The 18,685-nt window shown below is 45.6% G+C and overlaps 1 protein-coding gene across 1 annotated transcript in view; it reads left to right on the forward strand.

Annotated features, from left to right (window-relative positions):
• The first annotated feature begins 1,773 nt into the window (after positions 1–1,773).
• Positions 1,774–18,685, forward strand: part of ADAMTS2 (ADAM metallopeptidase with thrombospondin type 1 motif 2) — a 163,957-nt gene continuing 147,045 nt past the window's right edge. The window contains exons 1-2 of the mRNA XM_065734780.1: positions 1,774–1,949; positions 2,821–3,182. Of these exons, the coding sequence (XP_065590852.1) occupies positions 1,862–1,949; positions 2,821–3,182 (450 nt within the window). The 5' untranslated portion in view covers positions 1,774–1,861. The remainder of the gene's footprint in view (positions 1,950–2,820; positions 3,183–18,685) is intronic.

The raw sequence follows: 18,685 nt of genomic DNA on the forward strand, positions 1-18,685 counted from the left end.
CACATTTTCTAATCTCCAATTTTTTCAGGAACTAAAACCCATCTTAATTAGTACAACTATTGGCTGTGTTGTGGGATTTTTTTCTGTCACCTACCCCGTCTCATTTTTTTCTGGATGCATCATATAGAAACTGGAACTTTGATTTCAAATATACGGCCAATCCCTCTCCCTTTCAAGTTTGTGAGCAGAAGTTATTTCAATTTGAGCAGGATGGGATGGATGGAACACAAAAAAGCCACATCATCAGCTTAAAATACAAGGCCAATAAAAATGAAGCTGGAACGTTTCCAGCTGTGTACTGATGAAAGTATACGAGATTTTAAGTAGGAGAAACTGCTCAATATGGACTCGCAAACAAAACAAAACAAAAAATGAGCCAACAGACAAACAAACCAAAAGGAAGAACTGGGAGAAGCCCAGCACAGCCATCCCAAGCAGAGGTCATTTAAAAAGATAAAGGGATCTTTGAGAGTAATGCACAAATTGATCTGCTCCATTATTCAGAATAATCTTTCCCTTTTTGTCCTTAACCTAAAAAATTAGAAAATCGAACAAGAGCACCAAACCAAGCAGGGAGAATACCATGTGCTGCCATATCTGCTCAGACCCGGGGGTCCACCAGACCTAGGCACTGAGCAGCGCCGGTATTTCTCCACCGTACCCTTCATTTGCGTTCAGAATATGGGGATTAAAAGTACTAATTGGACCCGTAGCCATATAGGAGGAGCAAGAATAGTCAAGGATACCCGGAAAATTCCTTGGCAGAGTACCAGCTTCCTGCAGGAAGCCACTGCATGCAAATGTGGAGGGTTTGATAGATGCAGATACTCTGCAAACGTGTGCGCGGCGGTGGAGGCCACGGGCTGGAGAGGACAGCAAGAGCACAGGAAGGGCTGTTAGGATTCTGCAAGGTTAAAGAGTAAAATGATGAAAACAGCATGTGATCCTGATAATGCAGCAGCTGAGTAAATACATACATTATCTGAAAGGAATAAGCGGTATGGCATTTATCCTGGCCATATGGAAACAAATATAACTTGTTTTTTTCCATAAAGGCCGCTCCTCATTATTTAATTATTTTTAAAAATCTTCTTCTATATTGTATTTATAGTATTCCTGAACGCTTCCAGAGTCTCTCTCTCCATTTTGCAGATATTTGAGATAAGATGGTAGGATGGCTTTGCAGCAACTCATTTTTAGCCTTCCAAGCAAACAGCCCAACTAATTTTCCCCGTGAAACTGCTACTTAGGGCAATTTATTCTCCGAGAGAAGCCCCGTGATGTGGTTTCCCTGGGCCGCCGGCACTTGCTCCGGCTGCTGCTCGCTTCCGACGTGTCCCCGCGCCTCCGGGGCAACTCCCTCGGGATGCCCGAACTTCGCTTCTCCCGGCTCCCGTTCCCACGTGAATTCCCCGAGCGCAGCCCGCCCCGGGCGGGACCGCCCCAGCCCCGCCGCCCCGGGGCACCCGCGAGCCCCGCGCCCCGAATCCCGAAGCGGGCGGAGCGGGGCGGCTCGGAGCCGCGGGGCCGGGCAGGGCGGGCAGTCCCCGCTCCCCTCGGGCCGGCTGCGCCGTGTGGCAGCTCCTCTGTCAATCAGCCTGACTTCACTCCCGCACGCCCTGTGCTTCCAGTATTATACCCCCGCCGCCTCCTGGTGTCTCTGCTTCGCTGCGAGCCGGGAGCGCGGCCGTCACTGCCGCTGCGGCTGCGGCTGGGCGAATGCGCGGGCGGCGGGGCGCGGGGCAGCGCTGAGCGGCGCGGAGAGGAGCGGAGAGGAGCGGAGCGGGGCCGCCTCCCGCCCGCCCGCCCCGGCTGCGGGCAGCCCCGGGGCCGCTCCCCGCCTCGGCCCGGGAGCGCCGCGATGGAGCCTCCCGCGGGGCTCGCCTGCGTCCTGCTCTGCTGCGCGCTCTGCCTGCCCGCCGCTGCCCCGCGGCGTCCCGGGCACGGAGGTAGGTGCGCGCCGGGTCCCGCGGCCGTCCGCCGCCTCAGGGCCGCTCGCTTCGCCCTGCCTCCGCCGGCCGGTGCCGGGCAGCCCGCCCGTCTCAAGTCGCGGCTGCGAGCCCCGCGGTTTGCTGCTCCGCTTGAACTTCTGCGGGCGCTTTTGCCCGGTTTCCAGTTGCGAGCGGCGGGCGAGGACGGGGACTGGGACGGGGACGAGGACGGAGGCGCGGAGCATCGCCGGCAGCACCGCGCCGTGCCCGCAGCCGCCCCTGCCCGCCCTGCACAGGGCAGGGCTCGGTCCCGGAGTTCCCGGTGCGGAACGAAGCACATGGCAGCTCCTCTGCCTGCTCCTCCTCTCGCTGCCTCGGCCGTCCCGAAGTCCCCGGGCGACCGCTGACACTGTTGCCGGTTGCTGCCCGCGGCGTCCCCGTCCCCAGCCGGCCCATCCCCGCCGCGCCGCGGGGATTTCGAGCGACGCGCAGCCCTTAGGGGTTTGCAGCCCGCACGCCGGGTCCTTCCCCTGACCCTCCGAGTACTCCCGATACGGCTCCGCGCCCTCTGAGCATCGCCGCCGTGCCGGGAAGCCGCGCTGCTCCCCGGGGGATGGGCTGGGGGTTCCGGGGCTCCGCTGTATGGCCGGGAGCGCGGGGTCCCGCGGGCGGGCGGGCTCGGGCAGCTGTCCGCGGCTTTGGGGAGCAAAGGCAAGTTTGAATGAACTCTGCACGCTGGGTGCTGGTGAACCGAGTGCTTGTACGGGGCAGTGTCCGTTTGCCTTATGTAAGTGTCTGCTGTGCTAATGAATAATGGAATAAAAACCCAGCGGCATCAAGACGTGTTTAGGTCCAGTGTCTCTCTCCTCTCGCATCTCTCCCTGCAAAGATCCCATTCTGAGGAATATAGAGGAGTACAGCCTTGTCATCCCCACCAGCACCGACTCTGAGGGCAGGTTCCTATCCCACCTGGTGTCCGGACCGCCGAAAGCACGCTTCAGGAGAGCTGCAGACGATTTGCAACACGAAGCAGCAAATGAGCAAATATTTTACAATGTCACTGTTTTTGGAAGAGAGTTTCACTTCAGGTTGCGGCCAAACTCCCGGCTCGTTGCCCCTGGAGCAACAGTTGAATGGCAGGAGGACTCGGACGAGACTCGCATCGAACCTCTCTATGGGAATTGCCTCTATGTTGGGGATATCACTGATCTGCCAAATGCTTCAGTTGCTATCAGCAATTGCGATGGGTTGGTGAGTTACTTTTGTTATTATATCTCAGATAATTACATTAATTTTCTAAATATAAAATGTGTGGACTGCCATAAACTCACACCTCATATGGTAACTGTGAATGCAAATTAACTAACGTTCCCTTGTGTGGGAATGGCTGTGCTGCACCAGGCACTGCTGTGCAGACAGTGGCACTGGAAGTTGGAGCACGTGCTCTGCGGTAGCTGCTCGGTAACAGAGCAGCTGAAGCCAAGATTTATGTTGATTTGTGGTCAAGTTACTTGAGGCACCTGACACCTTGGCAGCAGGATGAAATGTCATGTTCTGGAAATCCTCTTCCTCTTTTCACTTCCAGTCTGCAAAGGGAAATTTTAGAAGACTTGATCCTGAATAATGGGCTGGACTGCCCTGTAGACAAATTTGATAGGTAAGATGCGCTTCTGCCCTGGAAAAGTTCAATTTATTCAGTCTTTTTTCATAGATCGTTCGCTCAGTGAGTTTTACTGCCTAATCAAGTGATTGATGGGAACTCTCAGAAGAGTCTGAGTTCCACAAGTGAAGCAGCTCCCTGTGATTCATTCCACAAGGCTGTGTGTTTTAAAACTTGCTGCAGCTTTCTGTTCTGGAGTGCTTGTTCAGCAGTCAAATCGTAACTGCTTGTACCTGACATCCTAAACCATTGCACTATCACTCAAATGGTAATTACTGCATAGAAATTCGTTAACTGAGAAAAAAGCTATATTTTGATAATGAACCACCAATATTTTCTTGCCATTTCCTTTAGAGTTTGTAATTTTGAGATTACTGTATTTTAATGCATTCTGTTCTCTGCATTAAAAAAAAGCCAGTATGAGTCAGTTGTGTTTCTGTTTATTTAATCATAGAAAGTCGCTCGCTTGCTGTGCCAGGATGATAACATGCATGGGGATAGCATGTTGGCTATCTGAGAATGGAAAGGAGTCAAATACTTTTGCCTTGACTCTTTCCTTTCCTGTGGTTTCTCCTAGCTGCGTGTGCTCCTGCTTGGAGAAACAGGTTTTAATGTTCTGTTTGCTGTGCACGGCTGTACAAGGGCAAGAGGAACAGCAGTGTTGTGCAAGAAGAGCAATTCAGAAAGCAGGACGTGAGCCTGGAGGCCTGTCTGTCCTAGGAAGCAGGAGTACTTTGCTCTCCTTGTACCTAGCAAGCGACACTTTGTATATGGCAAATTCTTCTTGCTTGGGGCATTGCAGGACAGGGGTGGAGCCTCGTTCTGCAACGTGCATCCACAGCCTGCGTGTCTGATTCCAGTAGTCTTGGTTTCGTTGCCCATTAGAAGAAGCAGGAGAAGATTTGGTCTGGTGTGGGAGCGCGTTTGTTATCGCCCATGTCCTTGAACCATACTGCAGGAAGCATTACCTCAATATCTTTAAGCATCTGGCTTTAATGATTTCCCTGAGATTGTGCACTAAATCTGTTTGGAACAACAAATTGAACTCTGATCCCTTGGGTACTGTGTTCCATCTCTACCCATTCTATCCTAAGGTTCTCTCTTTCTTTTGAGGGGAGAGTTTAAAACAGATATCATTAGAGTTATTGAAACTCCAAGAAATGATAGTAGTGATTCCCCAGCAGTCCGTGGCCCAAGCACTGAAGCTGAGTGCACTTAACTCTCTCAATTTACCCTTTCATTTCTTGCGTTTGCAAAGAGTATTAAAGAATCTCTGGAACAACATGTTGCTGACGAGACATCCTTAAAGACCACTGGGCTGTATGTTGCTCTCAGATTCATTGGGATTTTGAATGGGAGTGAACTCATCAGGAAGGTTATTCTCACTTGGTTTTGTGTCCCCATTTCACTTCATATCTTGTTTCATTACTTCAGTGAAGAAAGTCAACAAACTCCTGCATTTTCCTGCAGCTGCCTAGTGGTATACATCCTGTGGCCAGACTTCTTAACACACCTCTACTATTTCCAACTCCTTTCTAGGGATGGTACTTTCTTAAAACTGGGATGTCAACTGACAAGTGCTGGAGTTGTTTGTTGCAAACTTGTTTCCACCAATGCCTCCAAATGCCTGCTATTGAAAGTGGTTTGACATCTGCTTGTGATTTTGGTGGGCTTCCAGCTTTTGCAATCGGATACTAAGGTGGAAATAATATTTGAATTAAGTTTCAAAGTTTGATCTTTACATTGCAAAATCTGTTGACTGAATTTAGTTCAAGTAAGTGAATGCATTCGCCATCTTGCCAACTTCTGATGTTATTTCCTCAGAACATCCCCTTTGCACTTAACTGCCAAATGTGTCTTATTTTCCAATTATTGTCTGAGAGGAGTCTGTCTGGTGTTGCTGGTGTTGCCAAAATGAGAGGCTGTTGGAATGGATTTATATGTAAATAGTAGATCTGCGAACAGATTTTTGAACTGTACTATAAATGGCAAAGGTTTTTAATCTGCAATCGTTTAAAGAAATTAAAAGGTACAGTGAATGCAGAATTATCTGCTGCTCTAACTGAGGGGATAAATATTTAGTTTGGAGCCTCTTTGTTTTCTGTAACAGAAATCAATGATAAAACTACTTCTGTTGACTTAAAAATCAAATCGGAGACAGATGAAGAGAACGTCTGAAGTATGCAGTCTAGGTGTGTTTTCAGAGTTCAGATGGATCTTTACAAAACACAGGACAGTTAAAGCTCATTGATAGGGTGGTTTTTTTTTTTTTGAATTATAGATGAGTTTTGTCTTACAAAATTTTTCTGAAAGCTTTCCGCCTTAGAATATAAACATTATGGACAATGGGGTGTCACCTCGATTGGTGTGACTGAACACAAACTGATCTTCATCTAACTGAGCAAAGCCACCACGGTCAACTGTGGCCTGTAAGACATCACAGCAGACAGTGTATGGTCTTGGTATGGTCTTGGTCCTTGGCCAGGTCCTTACTGGGGACGTGCTTGGAGATGAGGGAGCGGGCTGATTTGGGGCTGTAAAAGTGCCATATAATAATAAAGAGTCACAGAATTTGGTTCTGAGTCCTTTCCTTAACCCCATCTGATGAGCCTGCTGCTGTGGACAAACTCTTCATGCATCTGGGTTCCTTATTTTAATAAATACCCATGCAATGCTTGAAGCAGACGTGTACTACTTGGTTGTGAAACCTAAGAGGAATAAACTCTCTCCCAATCTCCTCATAACATTCATGGTTTGTGAGGCAGAACATGTGCTTAAGCACAGGCAAATGCAGGAGGATCACAGTATGAACAACATAGTGGTGTGGGTAATGAGCATATAATTGCCTTAAGCCTCGTAATCAAATTTATTGTCAAATTTATAGGGGCTTCTAAAAGCCTGAGGATCACAGCTTCATGTTGGGGAGTCGGTACAATCTTGCACTCTCTGAAGCAGCTGGAGGAATATTGGCTTCAATATGGGAATATGATGTCTTAGCTTTGCTTCATTAGTGTGATTTTAATAATTATCTTAATTAGTATACAAAAAAAAAAAAAAAACAGCTGTTTGAAGACTCCATTTACATTGCTATGAAAACGGGAAGTTATTAGAAATGGACATACAGCGAGTAAGCTACTGAGGACATTTATAGTTGTGAGCTTTGTTATGGAGCTATGAGCATTACATTTCATGCTCTTTGTTTTGGGGTACCAAGCTATAGAAGATTTACTACTGTAACTGACACAAGTATTTCTTCTTATGGGATGAAATAGTCAGGGTTTGCCCTACAGCATTTCAGTCTCTCCTGGATGCTGTAATAACTGTTTGAGAGAAGCCTGTTAGCTGGCTGCCTGCCCAGATGCTATTTCTTCTAGAAACGCTTGGGAAGCCAGCAGTACTTTTTAGATTGTTGCCCAAAACTAATTGTAACTGTAGTACTGAGCTGACCTGGGTGGGTTCCTGGCGATGCGTTCCCTTCACTAAACAGTCATGAATCTTCAGGAACTGGCTGGTGCTTTGGCTGTTGTTAACTTACGTGTGTGTCTGTCAATTGCCCCAAGACATTATCTGTGTTATTAGTATTTTATTTCCTGTTTTAAAATCAAGTGATTGGAATACATTTATTTTCTCTCCTCTATTTGAAAGGGACTATTCATATGATCTAATTTTAGACACGTAATGTAAATTGTAAATGTAGGAGCCCCAATTCCAGATTAATTCAAATAGCTTTCCCAAGAGCAATTCACATTACCCATGTGAAATGCCCACCTTTTCTGTCTCTAGATGATATTCCTTCTGCCCTTCCTGCTGTGTTCCCTGCATTCCTGAAGACATTTCAACACATTGCAAAATCTGCCCTTGTTCAGTATAATCCTGCTTAACTTTGAGCATGTGCTTGGGCTCTTTGAAGTCAGTGAGCTTTAAGGTTGTATTCTTAAACACCTTCCAGATAGAGATGCCTTCCTGAAACTGGCCACAGGGCTGACGTTGGGTCGAACTCAGCTAGGTCCTGTAACTCATCTGGGCAAAAGGGTGAAGGATCTGCTCACAATGAACACAACAGGGAAGACAAACATGCTTATATAACTGTTATTTTTCCATTTAGATATCCATCTCCTGCTTTCGTATGGATTTACAATTTAGTTTTGTTTCTGCTTTATCTGGTTTTTGGATTTCACTGGTTTGGGATGGAGCAAAAAAGCAGAACTCAAGGTAGCACAGTATTGTCTTCAAACTCTGCTCAGGTCCAGTACCTGATGGCTAAAACAGATGCCTGCTGCAAATAATTCCAGTAGTTCTTTTTGTATTTCAAGTTCTTAGCATTTATACTGTGATTGTGTTGCATACATTTTTAGTGGATCTCTTCATTTAGGGGCTTTCCCTTAATAATAGAAGAAATCAAACCAAAGTTGCCATCTCTTTCTGTGTGCAGTGGCCAACACCTGTGCACCTTTTGCTTCTCCGATAAGCAGGAGTGATACAGTGACAGGAGAAATGCAAATAATTCCTTCCTCTGCAGATGATTCGAGTGAGATCTCTATTAACACATATGGTCTTTCAAATTCATTTGTCTTTTCCACTTGTTTAAGCCAAGCATGTATGTCAGCTTGGAGCAGAATGAGAATCTGCTCATTGCCGTTCATATGCATTATAAGGAAGATCTGCATCAGCTGACGGAAAGCAGCAGAGCTGATTTGGTCCCTAATACTCAAGAATGTCCAGATATTTTCACAAGACAAAAACTTTAGTTCATAATCCATCCTCTGGGTTCATGTCCCCAGCTAGCACCAGCCTAATTAGTCAGCCCTTTCTGCTTTGTAAATTGCAGAGACTTTTCCTTGTAAGAGTTATAGCCTGAAACACTGAGAGTGTAAACACTATGATTCAGCCTCTAACTCGAGTAAATTATCCTCATTTTGCTCTCCTTAGAAGAGAATCTCTCATCAGCAAGTACTATTTTTTTTCCTTTGCATCTTCTGCATGGAATACGTTTATTTGAGAGCAGTGTAATTTCTGACACCATACAGGTGGACAGAAAATCCTTGGGCAATCTAACCTGTGTTTCTGTGGTACGCTATAGGCCTGTGGACAAAAGACAGGTATTTCTTTGTGTCTGATTTGATCTTGGATTGTCCTCCCTGTGGGAGTATCTCAGCTGAACTGCTCTCTTTGATGATACTAGAACTAGTTTTCCATTCAGAGTATTAAACCATGTGCACTCGAGAACATCGCCTAATGGCTCCTTCCACTTCCCATCTCCAGAGACCCAAATAGAATAACTGATTTTGAGAAGGTCATAATTACTTTTCAGAGCAAACAGAACGACTGTTTTGAGAAGTCTGTCCCTGTTCAGCATCCAGAGGCGTGTCCTTCCAAAAGGCTGCAGGCTGACCCACTGCCTCACTGCTTCCTTGTGGCGTGGAAAGGTGTTGCAGAGAATCTGGCAGTCTGGATTTCTTTCAGTAGCAAGACATCCCCACTACTGGAGTGAAACATACGCATATACCTTGTTGCTATAGGAAGCTGCATCAACCAGAAGTGCAGCGGTTGCGTGGAGCAGAACCTCTTCTTCATGAGTCACACACGTATTTTATTTGACCCATTTCTGAGCACTGCTTATTCACAGTGGCTGTTGCTTTGTAAGCAGGTCATGCCATTACTTAATTGCACATTCAGCCAGGACGTTTCTCATACCAGGTCTGATTAAAACAGAGAATCAGGGAGCAGGTCTTCTGTCTCCTGTAGGAAAGTGCACAAAATTGCATTGGTTTTTTTTCCCCCTGGGATCAGCTCTGCTGTGCACACCCTGTTTTTTCAGATTGCTGTCTCCTTTTATTGCTTTCGTTCTTCCGAAGTTTCAATAAGTTCTTTAACGCATCACATCTGGTTTCTTTAGCCCCTTTATCTGTGTGTGTGCTTTAAATTCATCTTTATTTGCAGAGTTTTGACACAGCAGGTTCCAGTTTTAATAGTCTGCAAAGTGAAAGGCCTACATTTCACACACTATTTTCAGCATTGTTCCATTAAATGGTAACACTGAAAAGAAGAGCATCCTCCTCAAGTGCTGAAGAGTGTTGCTTCCTCATACTTCCTCTACAGTCTCCATTATAGATCTTCTGAGTTATTCCCAGACCTCAAAATGTTGGGTACTTTCCCCAGACCTGAAGTTCTTGGAGTGACAAATGTGAATTTCACCATTGTTTTTTAAACATTTTTTTTGTCTGAGGATCTCTTTTCTATTTAAAACAAGTGCTTTAAGTAAGAGTTTTTCTCAAGGAAAAGACAGAGAAAAATAAATTGTGTTTCTTGCAGTCTCAAAACCCACCAGGCCAGTGAAAGTCAGCCTGGGTATATTCTTAGTGTCCTGGGCATATTCTGTTGTTCAGCTTTTGCTTTACATCTATATTCTTTCTTCTCCCTTAGCTTACATAAAATTTTACGTTTTTTTATTTTTATTTTTGTTGCATTAGTCACCTTGATCTTCAAAATAAATAAATAATAACAATTCTTCACGTGTGTATCTCTCCACGGACAATTCAAAGGTCGAACCTGCCCAGGGTCAGCGGTACTTTCTGAATCTTACACCTTCCAAGTACGATATTATTGGTTTTTTTTTTCCCATTACTTAACTTTTGCTGTATTTTCACCTCTGTGTTTGAATTTCATTGCATGGCCAGATCAGTTTTTTTCCAGCATTTAACCTGTAGTTTGGTAGACCTCAGGGGAGAAATTACAACTCACTTCTACTGAAATTAAGCATGAAACCTACTATGCTGCAATGAGAAAGACTCATGAGTATCAGTGGTATCCTGGTAGACAGGGCACGCCAGGAGGGGCAGGGGCTCCAGGGTCAGTGCGGCGTTGAACAGATGGGAGGAGTTTCTGCTTCAAGCAGTGGAGGTGAACATGGGCTTTGTGACATCATGCAATGCATACTGTCCTCAGTATGGAATGGAGAAAGTCAAAGTAATATGTCCAGTTCAACAGGAAAGAAAAGGCCTATTTTCTTGGGAGTCAAAGTATTTCAAGAGCTAACATAACAATAACCCACTGATGTTTTAATGAAAATATGGAAAAATGACAGAATTTAGAATACGGGGGGGAAAGCATAGGCTTGAGCCCAAAGACTTGCTAATCTTGCTACCATTTCATGCATGTGCATAGAGCAGAGCTAGCAGCCAGTGCTGCCCAATGCAGACACATGCTGTGTGCCCTGCCAGGAATGGTGTGTGCACATCTGCTGCGAGGAGCAGCGTCTGCGGCCCTTCATCAGCTGAAAGAGAGACCTGCATGCAGGGCAGAGCCTGGAGCTCTGAAGGAGAAAAAGTCTGAAGAAAACGCCGAGATTAACTAAGGATAGGTGGCAGCACAGGCTGTGGTTACTGTTTTAGTAGTGGGTTTATTTGTTCTGAAGCATGACTTTTGGGTAAATCACAATCAACCAACTCATATGCAGGATAATAAACTTCTTGATTCTCCGGAGTGTTAAACCTGATAGGCTTTTTTCTTTCCCCAAGCAGAGGAACTGTGGAAGGAATGTGAAAGATGTTGTTTGGAAAGCATTCTGCAAACCAGAATGTATTTAAAAAACAGTCTCTGAGAAATAAATCACTACCTGATGATGAAGACAGCTGAGCGGGGCCAAGAGCCTTTCATGTGCCAACTCTCTCTCACGTGACACGAGCTATATTGGAAGCTGACAGCCTGTGCTGCTTGCAAGGCTGAAAATGCTGAAATATTTTCTTATGCAAAGTAATAGGAAGATAAAAATATGGCCTTGAAACTTTTGAGAACATCTCCTCTGTAGTGCACGGTGAATCTAACCAAGGTCACAATCCTGCTGTGAAGTCAAAAAAACCCCAAACCCATCCCAAAATACCCAGAAGTGCAAATTTTATGTCACTTCAGTGCAAAATGAATAAGGGCTTAAGGATGACAAAACTGTGGGGATGAATTTGGATTGCTTTCAGGTTTATAATAAAGCTTGAACTCAGAGTTTCCTAATAGTTTTAGGTTTCACTGTGAAAATGGCAGATCCGGCATTCATCAGTGAACCAAAGTGCTGAATAAATAAGGACTAGTGATGTCTGTCAGCACTAAATATTTGCAAGACTTAAGGCACATTAAGACTGACATAAGCAGTAAGTGTAAAATTGTGATTAATTAAAGGATGGTTTACCATTCTGAAAGAGAAATATGAAACTCAGGCTGAGTAATTAATGGACAAGCAAAGAAAGAAAAGAGAACTTGTGTGATGTTTTGCCTTCTTTGAGACTCTCTTGTAGGATTTATAAATAAATTACAATAAAGTTACTAGGTAGTTCACTGCAGTCCAGTTAAGGCCAACAGTAAGTACATACATCCTGTAAATCGTGGTCAAAGTGCCGGACCTATGAAAATACAGGATAAGCAGAAAATTGCACTGTAAAAATAGATCCATGTCAATTTTTACGTCACGGTCCATCATCATATTGCATAAAGGACTGGAAGGTCCCACTGTAAGCAGCTGATATCTGGGCTTGTTCCAAAGCTGCTGAAGTCACTCTGGTTTCACTGGGTTCGTTTGGCTCTGCCTGGGCAGATTGATTAGCAAGGGAACATTCATTCTGGGGCAAAATCAGATCACAGCCTTGTCTTCCACTTTGTTCTCTGTCCCCTGGTGTGGTGGTGGTGAGGGGGCTGAGGACCAGGTGCTCGAATGCAGCTCTTCCATTGCTGCTTATATCCCACATGCTGAATGGAACAGGGTAGAACTGCATGCTCCTAAAACAGAAATAGCTCTGCTACAGTTTCTTCCCCTTTTGCCTCACACCACATCCCTGACACAGAAGAGGTGATGCAGTAAGTGAGGTGGAGGGACCAGGGGAAACCCTACTCTTGCCCATGCCAGGAGGATAAGCCAATTCCAGCTGCCTTGACTTTGCAGACTTATTCTGATGGCTCTTCTAGAAGCCTCTTTCTTCTATGAGGATGGAGCCAGGAAGGAGAAAGATTTTCCTGCTTTCTGCATCTGCCCCTCTTTGCTCTGTCACTGCTGGAGGTATGCTGGGGGAAGCCATGTGGAGTGGACCTTCCATGGGTCGGGCTGAAGCCCCTGAGGTGGAGAGATTCCTGTCCCCGCCTGAGGTCAGCTCTGACCTCATAACACTAGCAGCTGTCATAGAAAACTCCCCAAATACCAAACCCAGCCTCTCAATCAAAAATACCCAAATACCCAAAAAAGAAACATGAGAAAAACTCCAACTGCATATCTGTTCAACAGGCTGATCTGGTAGCTTGGGAATAGCTGGATCCTAAACATGCATCCAGCCAAACAGGAGTTTGCTTTCTTTGGTGCAGTCTTCTTCCAGCTCCCCAGTGCCCTCTTTGAGATCCTGATGGTCTTGAGGCCAACAGTCTGCCAGTAGGAGTGGAAATCAGACATTGGGTCTATTCAATTATAATGAGCCAGACCTTTGCTAATACGTGGCATCATTTCTCCATGGGCTTTTGGGCGCTCTGTCACTTTGCATTAGCTGAGGACCTGGCCTTATGTAATTAGATGTTTTCACACTCTCCTGGTGACATGCCCTCCTCCGACAGCCTGCATTACAGGCTATCATGGTTTGTAAAGAGATACACTCCTTCCTGAGAGGCAGAAGGATGCACAGAATCAGACTGCATGTGTGCTATTAAAATGAGATTTGGTAAAGGAATGCATTTGGAATTTGCTCACATACTTGGAAATAGCAAAAATGCATTGGGAGAAGAGAGCGGTGATCCTGAGGGCTCTCAGAGTCCTTGGTCACAAAGGGCAGATGGGTTAAAGGCTCAGCTGCACATGCTGGGGGTTATCACACAAATGTTTGGGCTCACAGGTCTAATGGCTTCCTGGCTCTGCATTACCACACTGATGTAATTTTGGTGACATTTTTGTGTTATCATGCAAGCCTGTAAAAATTATGGCACCACCAGCAGAGCTGCTGGATAACTGTGGTGTTAATAACGTGAAATTCATGTGTGATTAATCCAGTTGGGTCTTTGAATGCTTCTGGCATTGTTGTGCTCCTTTGGAAAGAGGTGTCTGCTGAGGTAAGCCTTTTATAGTGTGTTTGCAGAACAGACTCAGTGTCACCTTTACCCCAAGGATTTAACTTAGAAATAGCGAATCACTGCCTGCAAGTGCTATGGTATGCCCTAGCTATCCCACTATGGGAGACTGTTATTTTTGGTTTTGTTTTTTCTCTTTTTGTTTTAAATTTGTCTATATTCAGATCATTTGTCACTTATTAGAGACCTATCCTCTTCTTAGCAGCTTCCTTAGCATCTGTGCGAGGAGGCTCTGCCCGTGCTTCCCGGTTTCATAAAGTGGTGGTAGCGGGGTCAAGGCAGAGAGACAGAAGTGGGCAGGCAGGTCCCTTTGGTTCAGACCACTCAGGTACTGATTATAGCTCGAATATCACCAGGAACCTGGCTGAGTCCTCCATAAAGAGATTTATTTTTCTGTTCCTATTCCTGCTGCATTTGGCCACGGCTCCAGAGGACAGCTCCGCAGAACAATACGGTTCATTCTGGGAGTGGACTCACTCTGTAAGGGTAATCCAATATACTATTTATAATTTTTGGCACTTCTTGAAACATTAAAGCAGAAGGCAGTGCCAGCGGGCAGCACTCTGCAGTGGCTCAACTAGCCCTAATTTCTCTTGGGTGTGGAAGCAGCTTTCTCCTTGAGACGGATTCTCATCCCCTTCACGGAGCCAGGGACCTTCTCAGCATCGCTCTGCAGAGGAATGCACATCAAATGGACATCTTTGAAACTGCAGCCAAGGGGTGGTGAGTGTGCTCCACCATGGCAAAAGGGTTGGGATTCCAGAGCTGCACAGGTTGTCTGAAGGCCTTGCTCCCTGCCGACTGTGCAGAGCTGGTGCACTATGCTGCTCGCCCTTTCGTGGCTGGAAATATTTCCTTCAATGGAGAAAAAAATATTCTGTTGTTCCTGTGGAGGAGTGTGGCCCTAGGAACAGCAAGAAGGCCAAGTCCCTGTGTGTGCTGTGGTGAGGAGGAGCGCTGGGGAACAGCACAGGCCAAAGGAAGCACAGGCAGAGGCAGCAGGTCAGAGTTAGCAGGGGAGATGCTGAGCCTGGCACTGGAGTGCTGAGGTGATGAGAATAACTTATAAGGAGCCCATGCTTCAGGAACAGGCAGAAAAAACTGCTGTTTTTTGGCTATTTAGAACAAAATCCTTGCTGAGCAAATATGCACCTCCAACAAGTCCATCCAGAAGGGGGAATGAAGCAACAAGCCATGTTCCTATTTATCCCAATTGCATCTGCAGGGCAAGGCTGGAGCAATTAGTGCACTTAAGAGCAAATGGAGCTTGGTGCGACTCACCATCAGGTGCATGTGAGTGCAGAGAGATGGGAACGGAGCTCTGGAGCCACGTGCTGGTGTCACTGCTGTGTCTGCAGGACTGTCCCCTCCGGGGCTGCACTGACTGATTCCATGGGAAGGGGTCGTGGGCACAGCCAGGAGGGACTGCAGCACCTCTCATCCTCCTCTCTGTTAACATCCTGCCAAAGCTGCTCTCGGGGAAGTTGTCTCCAGTCTGTTGTGCTGCCAGCCTGGGCTGGTGTGAAATAACACCCCACCCAAATCGACAACAGGAATTTGTTTCTTTTATTTGAGCTTTGGGGAATCTAAAGAAATATTCTGTGACCCTGCAGTGGAGTCAGCACTGGATGGATACGATTTCTGGATGTGATTTCTGTGGTCAAACATCGCAAACCACTTTAATGTTTAATGTGCCAGTCAATTAAAACAGGCTGCTCTGTGAGAAGTGATACAGTGGCATTGTACAGCTCAGCTGGCATTGCCAAAGCAGACCAAAAGTATCAGAAGAAGGCTTAATGTCCCTGTTTACATAACATAGTTTTGCCTGTCGTGTGGTTCATTAATTCCTGCAGCAACCAGGCTGTGGCCTCATAGCAGGAAGCCTCCATGCTCTGAGTTATAGCAGTAGCTGGTGCTCTCACTAGCTAATTTGATTGAAGTGGCAATGGAAAATCACCTCTGTTGTATGTAATGGTGACTGCTCCACTGCACAGAGTTGTCTGTCATAATCCCTCTTGGTCAGGTTTGGATGTTGCTTGGCTAAATTGCCTTCCCAAGTTAGTCCCATGGGTGAAGTTTCCCTCAGCCCAGCCCAGCAGATAGCCTTGCTGGCACAACTGAGCTGTGCTGAGCTTCAGGGCCAGAGGAATAGCAAGTGTCTGGGGGCAGGACCTTCTAAAGGTGTTTGTATTACCACATTCCTCTTCCAGCAGGGTGGAGGCCTCCCAGACCTGTGCAACGCAGGAGCAGCTTCAGGAGGATGTAACCTCAGGGTCAGGTTTGCTGCCCTCATCATGGGAAGGTTTTTCATGGGGAAGCAGAGGCTGCATTGAGATTTGTTTTCACACTTTAATCAGACTGGGAAATGAGGTCTGTCCAGCTGTTTCTATGAGTTGGACAATAATGAAATTTTCTTTGAAGCGAGCGAAAACCTTTGGAAAGAAGGTTTTGAGACTGCGCTTTAAAGTGAAAGCTCAGTGCATCTTTTCCTTAAGAGTGTTTTATTTGATTCTGGTTCTAATTCAGGAATTGGTCCAAAGCCCATTAACATAAATGAAAAGAGTTTTATTGACTTTGATGGGATTTGGATCATGCAGCACTAATTGAATAGTAAAGTGTCCATTAGCGGAGAGGAAAACAGAAGAGAGGAGAGCCAAAGACTGTTGTGATGAACCCTGTGAAGCTGAATGAACTGCAGCCAAAGTCTCCATATCTTCACGGCTGAGCTTTTCCATGTTTCTCTGCCTCAGTCATTTGGAAACAGATATAACTGTGGATTTTTAAGGAAAACAAACTGATAAAAATCCACACATTTCTCCTGCTTGTTTACAGGTTTCAGTAGATACATTTATTCAGTGAAGGCAATAAGGAGAAAAAACATGGGAATTGAGGTATAATAGAAAAAAAGTTAGGCTTTAAGCAGTGCCAGAGATAGATACCAGTAGTGCACACTTCCTTTGCTTGAATATCCTTGTCAGGCTTTTAAGGAATGCACTGAGCTCCAAATTCCAAAGAAAAGCTTCTGAAACGAGTTTTCCAGATCTGGTGCTAAAAGTAGAAGGTGGGAGGAGGGTCTGTGCAAAAAGTGGTCTGGATCAATTTAAAAAAGTGAAAAAACAAGCAGTTGTGGAACAAGACACAGAATCGATCTTGTACAGACCAACTGAAATCACAGTAGTAAACAATGAATGCTGGATGGATGCGAAAATGATCTGACAACAAACAGCTCTGTCTGTCTCTTGCTCCTTTTGCTGTGATCCATTTTGCCTGAGTGGATTCTGTGGCCTCCAGTGCTGCTGAGACACTGAGGTCAGCAGTTTCACACAGAAAGCACTTATGGGGTCTCATGTTATGGCAGCAAGATGGTCGGAAGAAATATACTTTAGCCAGTTGGATGTGTTGGATTTCACTTGTAACCACGTAAGCTGAAGTTTCTGCCTGTCTATGTCTGCATGTCAGCTAGCTGCATCCACATCTTCAAAAATAGCCCTAAATGAGGTTTCTAAAAGATAGAGGTTTTCTGTCTTTCTAGCACTGCTGGCTTGCTCATAGCATTTACAGTGAGCAGCACTTCGATGATCCTTACAAGTCCTTCCAGCTTGAGATTTGCTATGGCTCAGAAGGTTATTTCCATTTCTGATGTTTGTCTTCAGGCTTGCTAGTGCATACTGAGCATCCTCAGCCCTCCCTAGTTAGCAAAAAGAGATTTTCCTGCTGTGCTGCCCAGTGGTGTTCATGATCAGAATTTATGAAAAAATATTGACTAATTTTTTTTTTTAAGATTTTTATTAAACTTTTTCAGCAGAAACATTGATCATGACACCAAGATATCATAATGTAATTTCTACAAGCACATCCTGGCCTCCCGTTGGCACAAATCATGGATGCCTTACGTCTCCAGGTGCAGAGCAGAGGCAGTTAAGTTGAATTGTAGGTCTGTAAATTTGCCACTTTGGGGATAGCCAAAGACCTGGAAGAGGTACATTCCCCAGTGAAGTCAAGTCCAATAGGAAAGGATGAAAGAAGTGGACTCGTGCTGAACAATTCCAGCTTTCTTCTGTGCTTCCAAAAATGAAGTGCTCGAAGCAGAGCCCCACCTCCCTTTTCTAAAATAAATCTTGTCTTTCAGACCCAGCGGTTACTTAATAGAAAGTTTCCAGAAAAATCCTTCCAGCTATACGTTTTATGTGAGAAAGATTAATTGGAAAGAATTCTTTTGAGGAAATAGGAGTGTGTGGGAATTGCATGTGATGGAGCCCGCAGGGCAAAGCTGCTGCTGGGGAACTTCACGCTGCTTTCTGAGGGGGAAGGAGAGCGAAGAGGCAGAGGTTGTCACTGCTCAGTGATGCCTCAGGGGCACCCATCCTCTTACAGAAGGGATGGATTGTAGAAGGGGACTGGGTGGTTCCTAGCAGCAACCGAGTCCCACTTGACTCTTCAAGGATGAAATTTTGCACATTTCTGACCAATTTTTTTCCCACAGGAGTTCATAGCATCATAGAATTGTTTGAGTTGGAAGCGACCATTAAAGGCCATCTGGTCTGACTCCCCTGCCACAAGAAGGGACACCCACAGCTCCATCAGTGCTCAGAGCCCCTCCAGCCTGACCTTGGGTGTCTGCAGGGATGGGGCACCACCTCTCTGGGCAACCTGTGCCAGTGCCTCACTGCCCTTATTGTAAAACCTTTTCCCTTATATCCAATCTAAATTTCTCCTCTTTTAGTTTGAAACCACTTCCCCACTTCCCCTTGTCCTGTCACAGCAGACTCTGCTGAAGAGTCTGTCCCCTTCTTTCTTGTTGCAGAGTTGTGTTGGGCAGCAACCTGTACACAGGTTAAGAAAGGTTACAGAAAAATTACTGGACTACGTTTTCAGAGAACATGGCTGGCCATTAAAGTAATTTCATTAATTATAGAAGTATAATCAGATGGAGACACCAGTGTGTGGGAATACAGAGGTGGATGTGCTGCATATGGACTGCACAATAAGGTCTTTCCATATAATA

Source organism: Cyrtonyx montezumae, unplaced genomic scaffold (genome assembly GCF_038088225.1).
Source record: "Cyrtonyx montezumae isolate F1298 unplaced genomic scaffold, pur_monq_1.0 scaffold_18, whole genome shotgun sequence".
In the NCBI taxonomy this organism is placed as follows: Eukaryota; Metazoa; Chordata; class Aves; order Galliformes; family Odontophoridae; genus Cyrtonyx; species Cyrtonyx montezumae.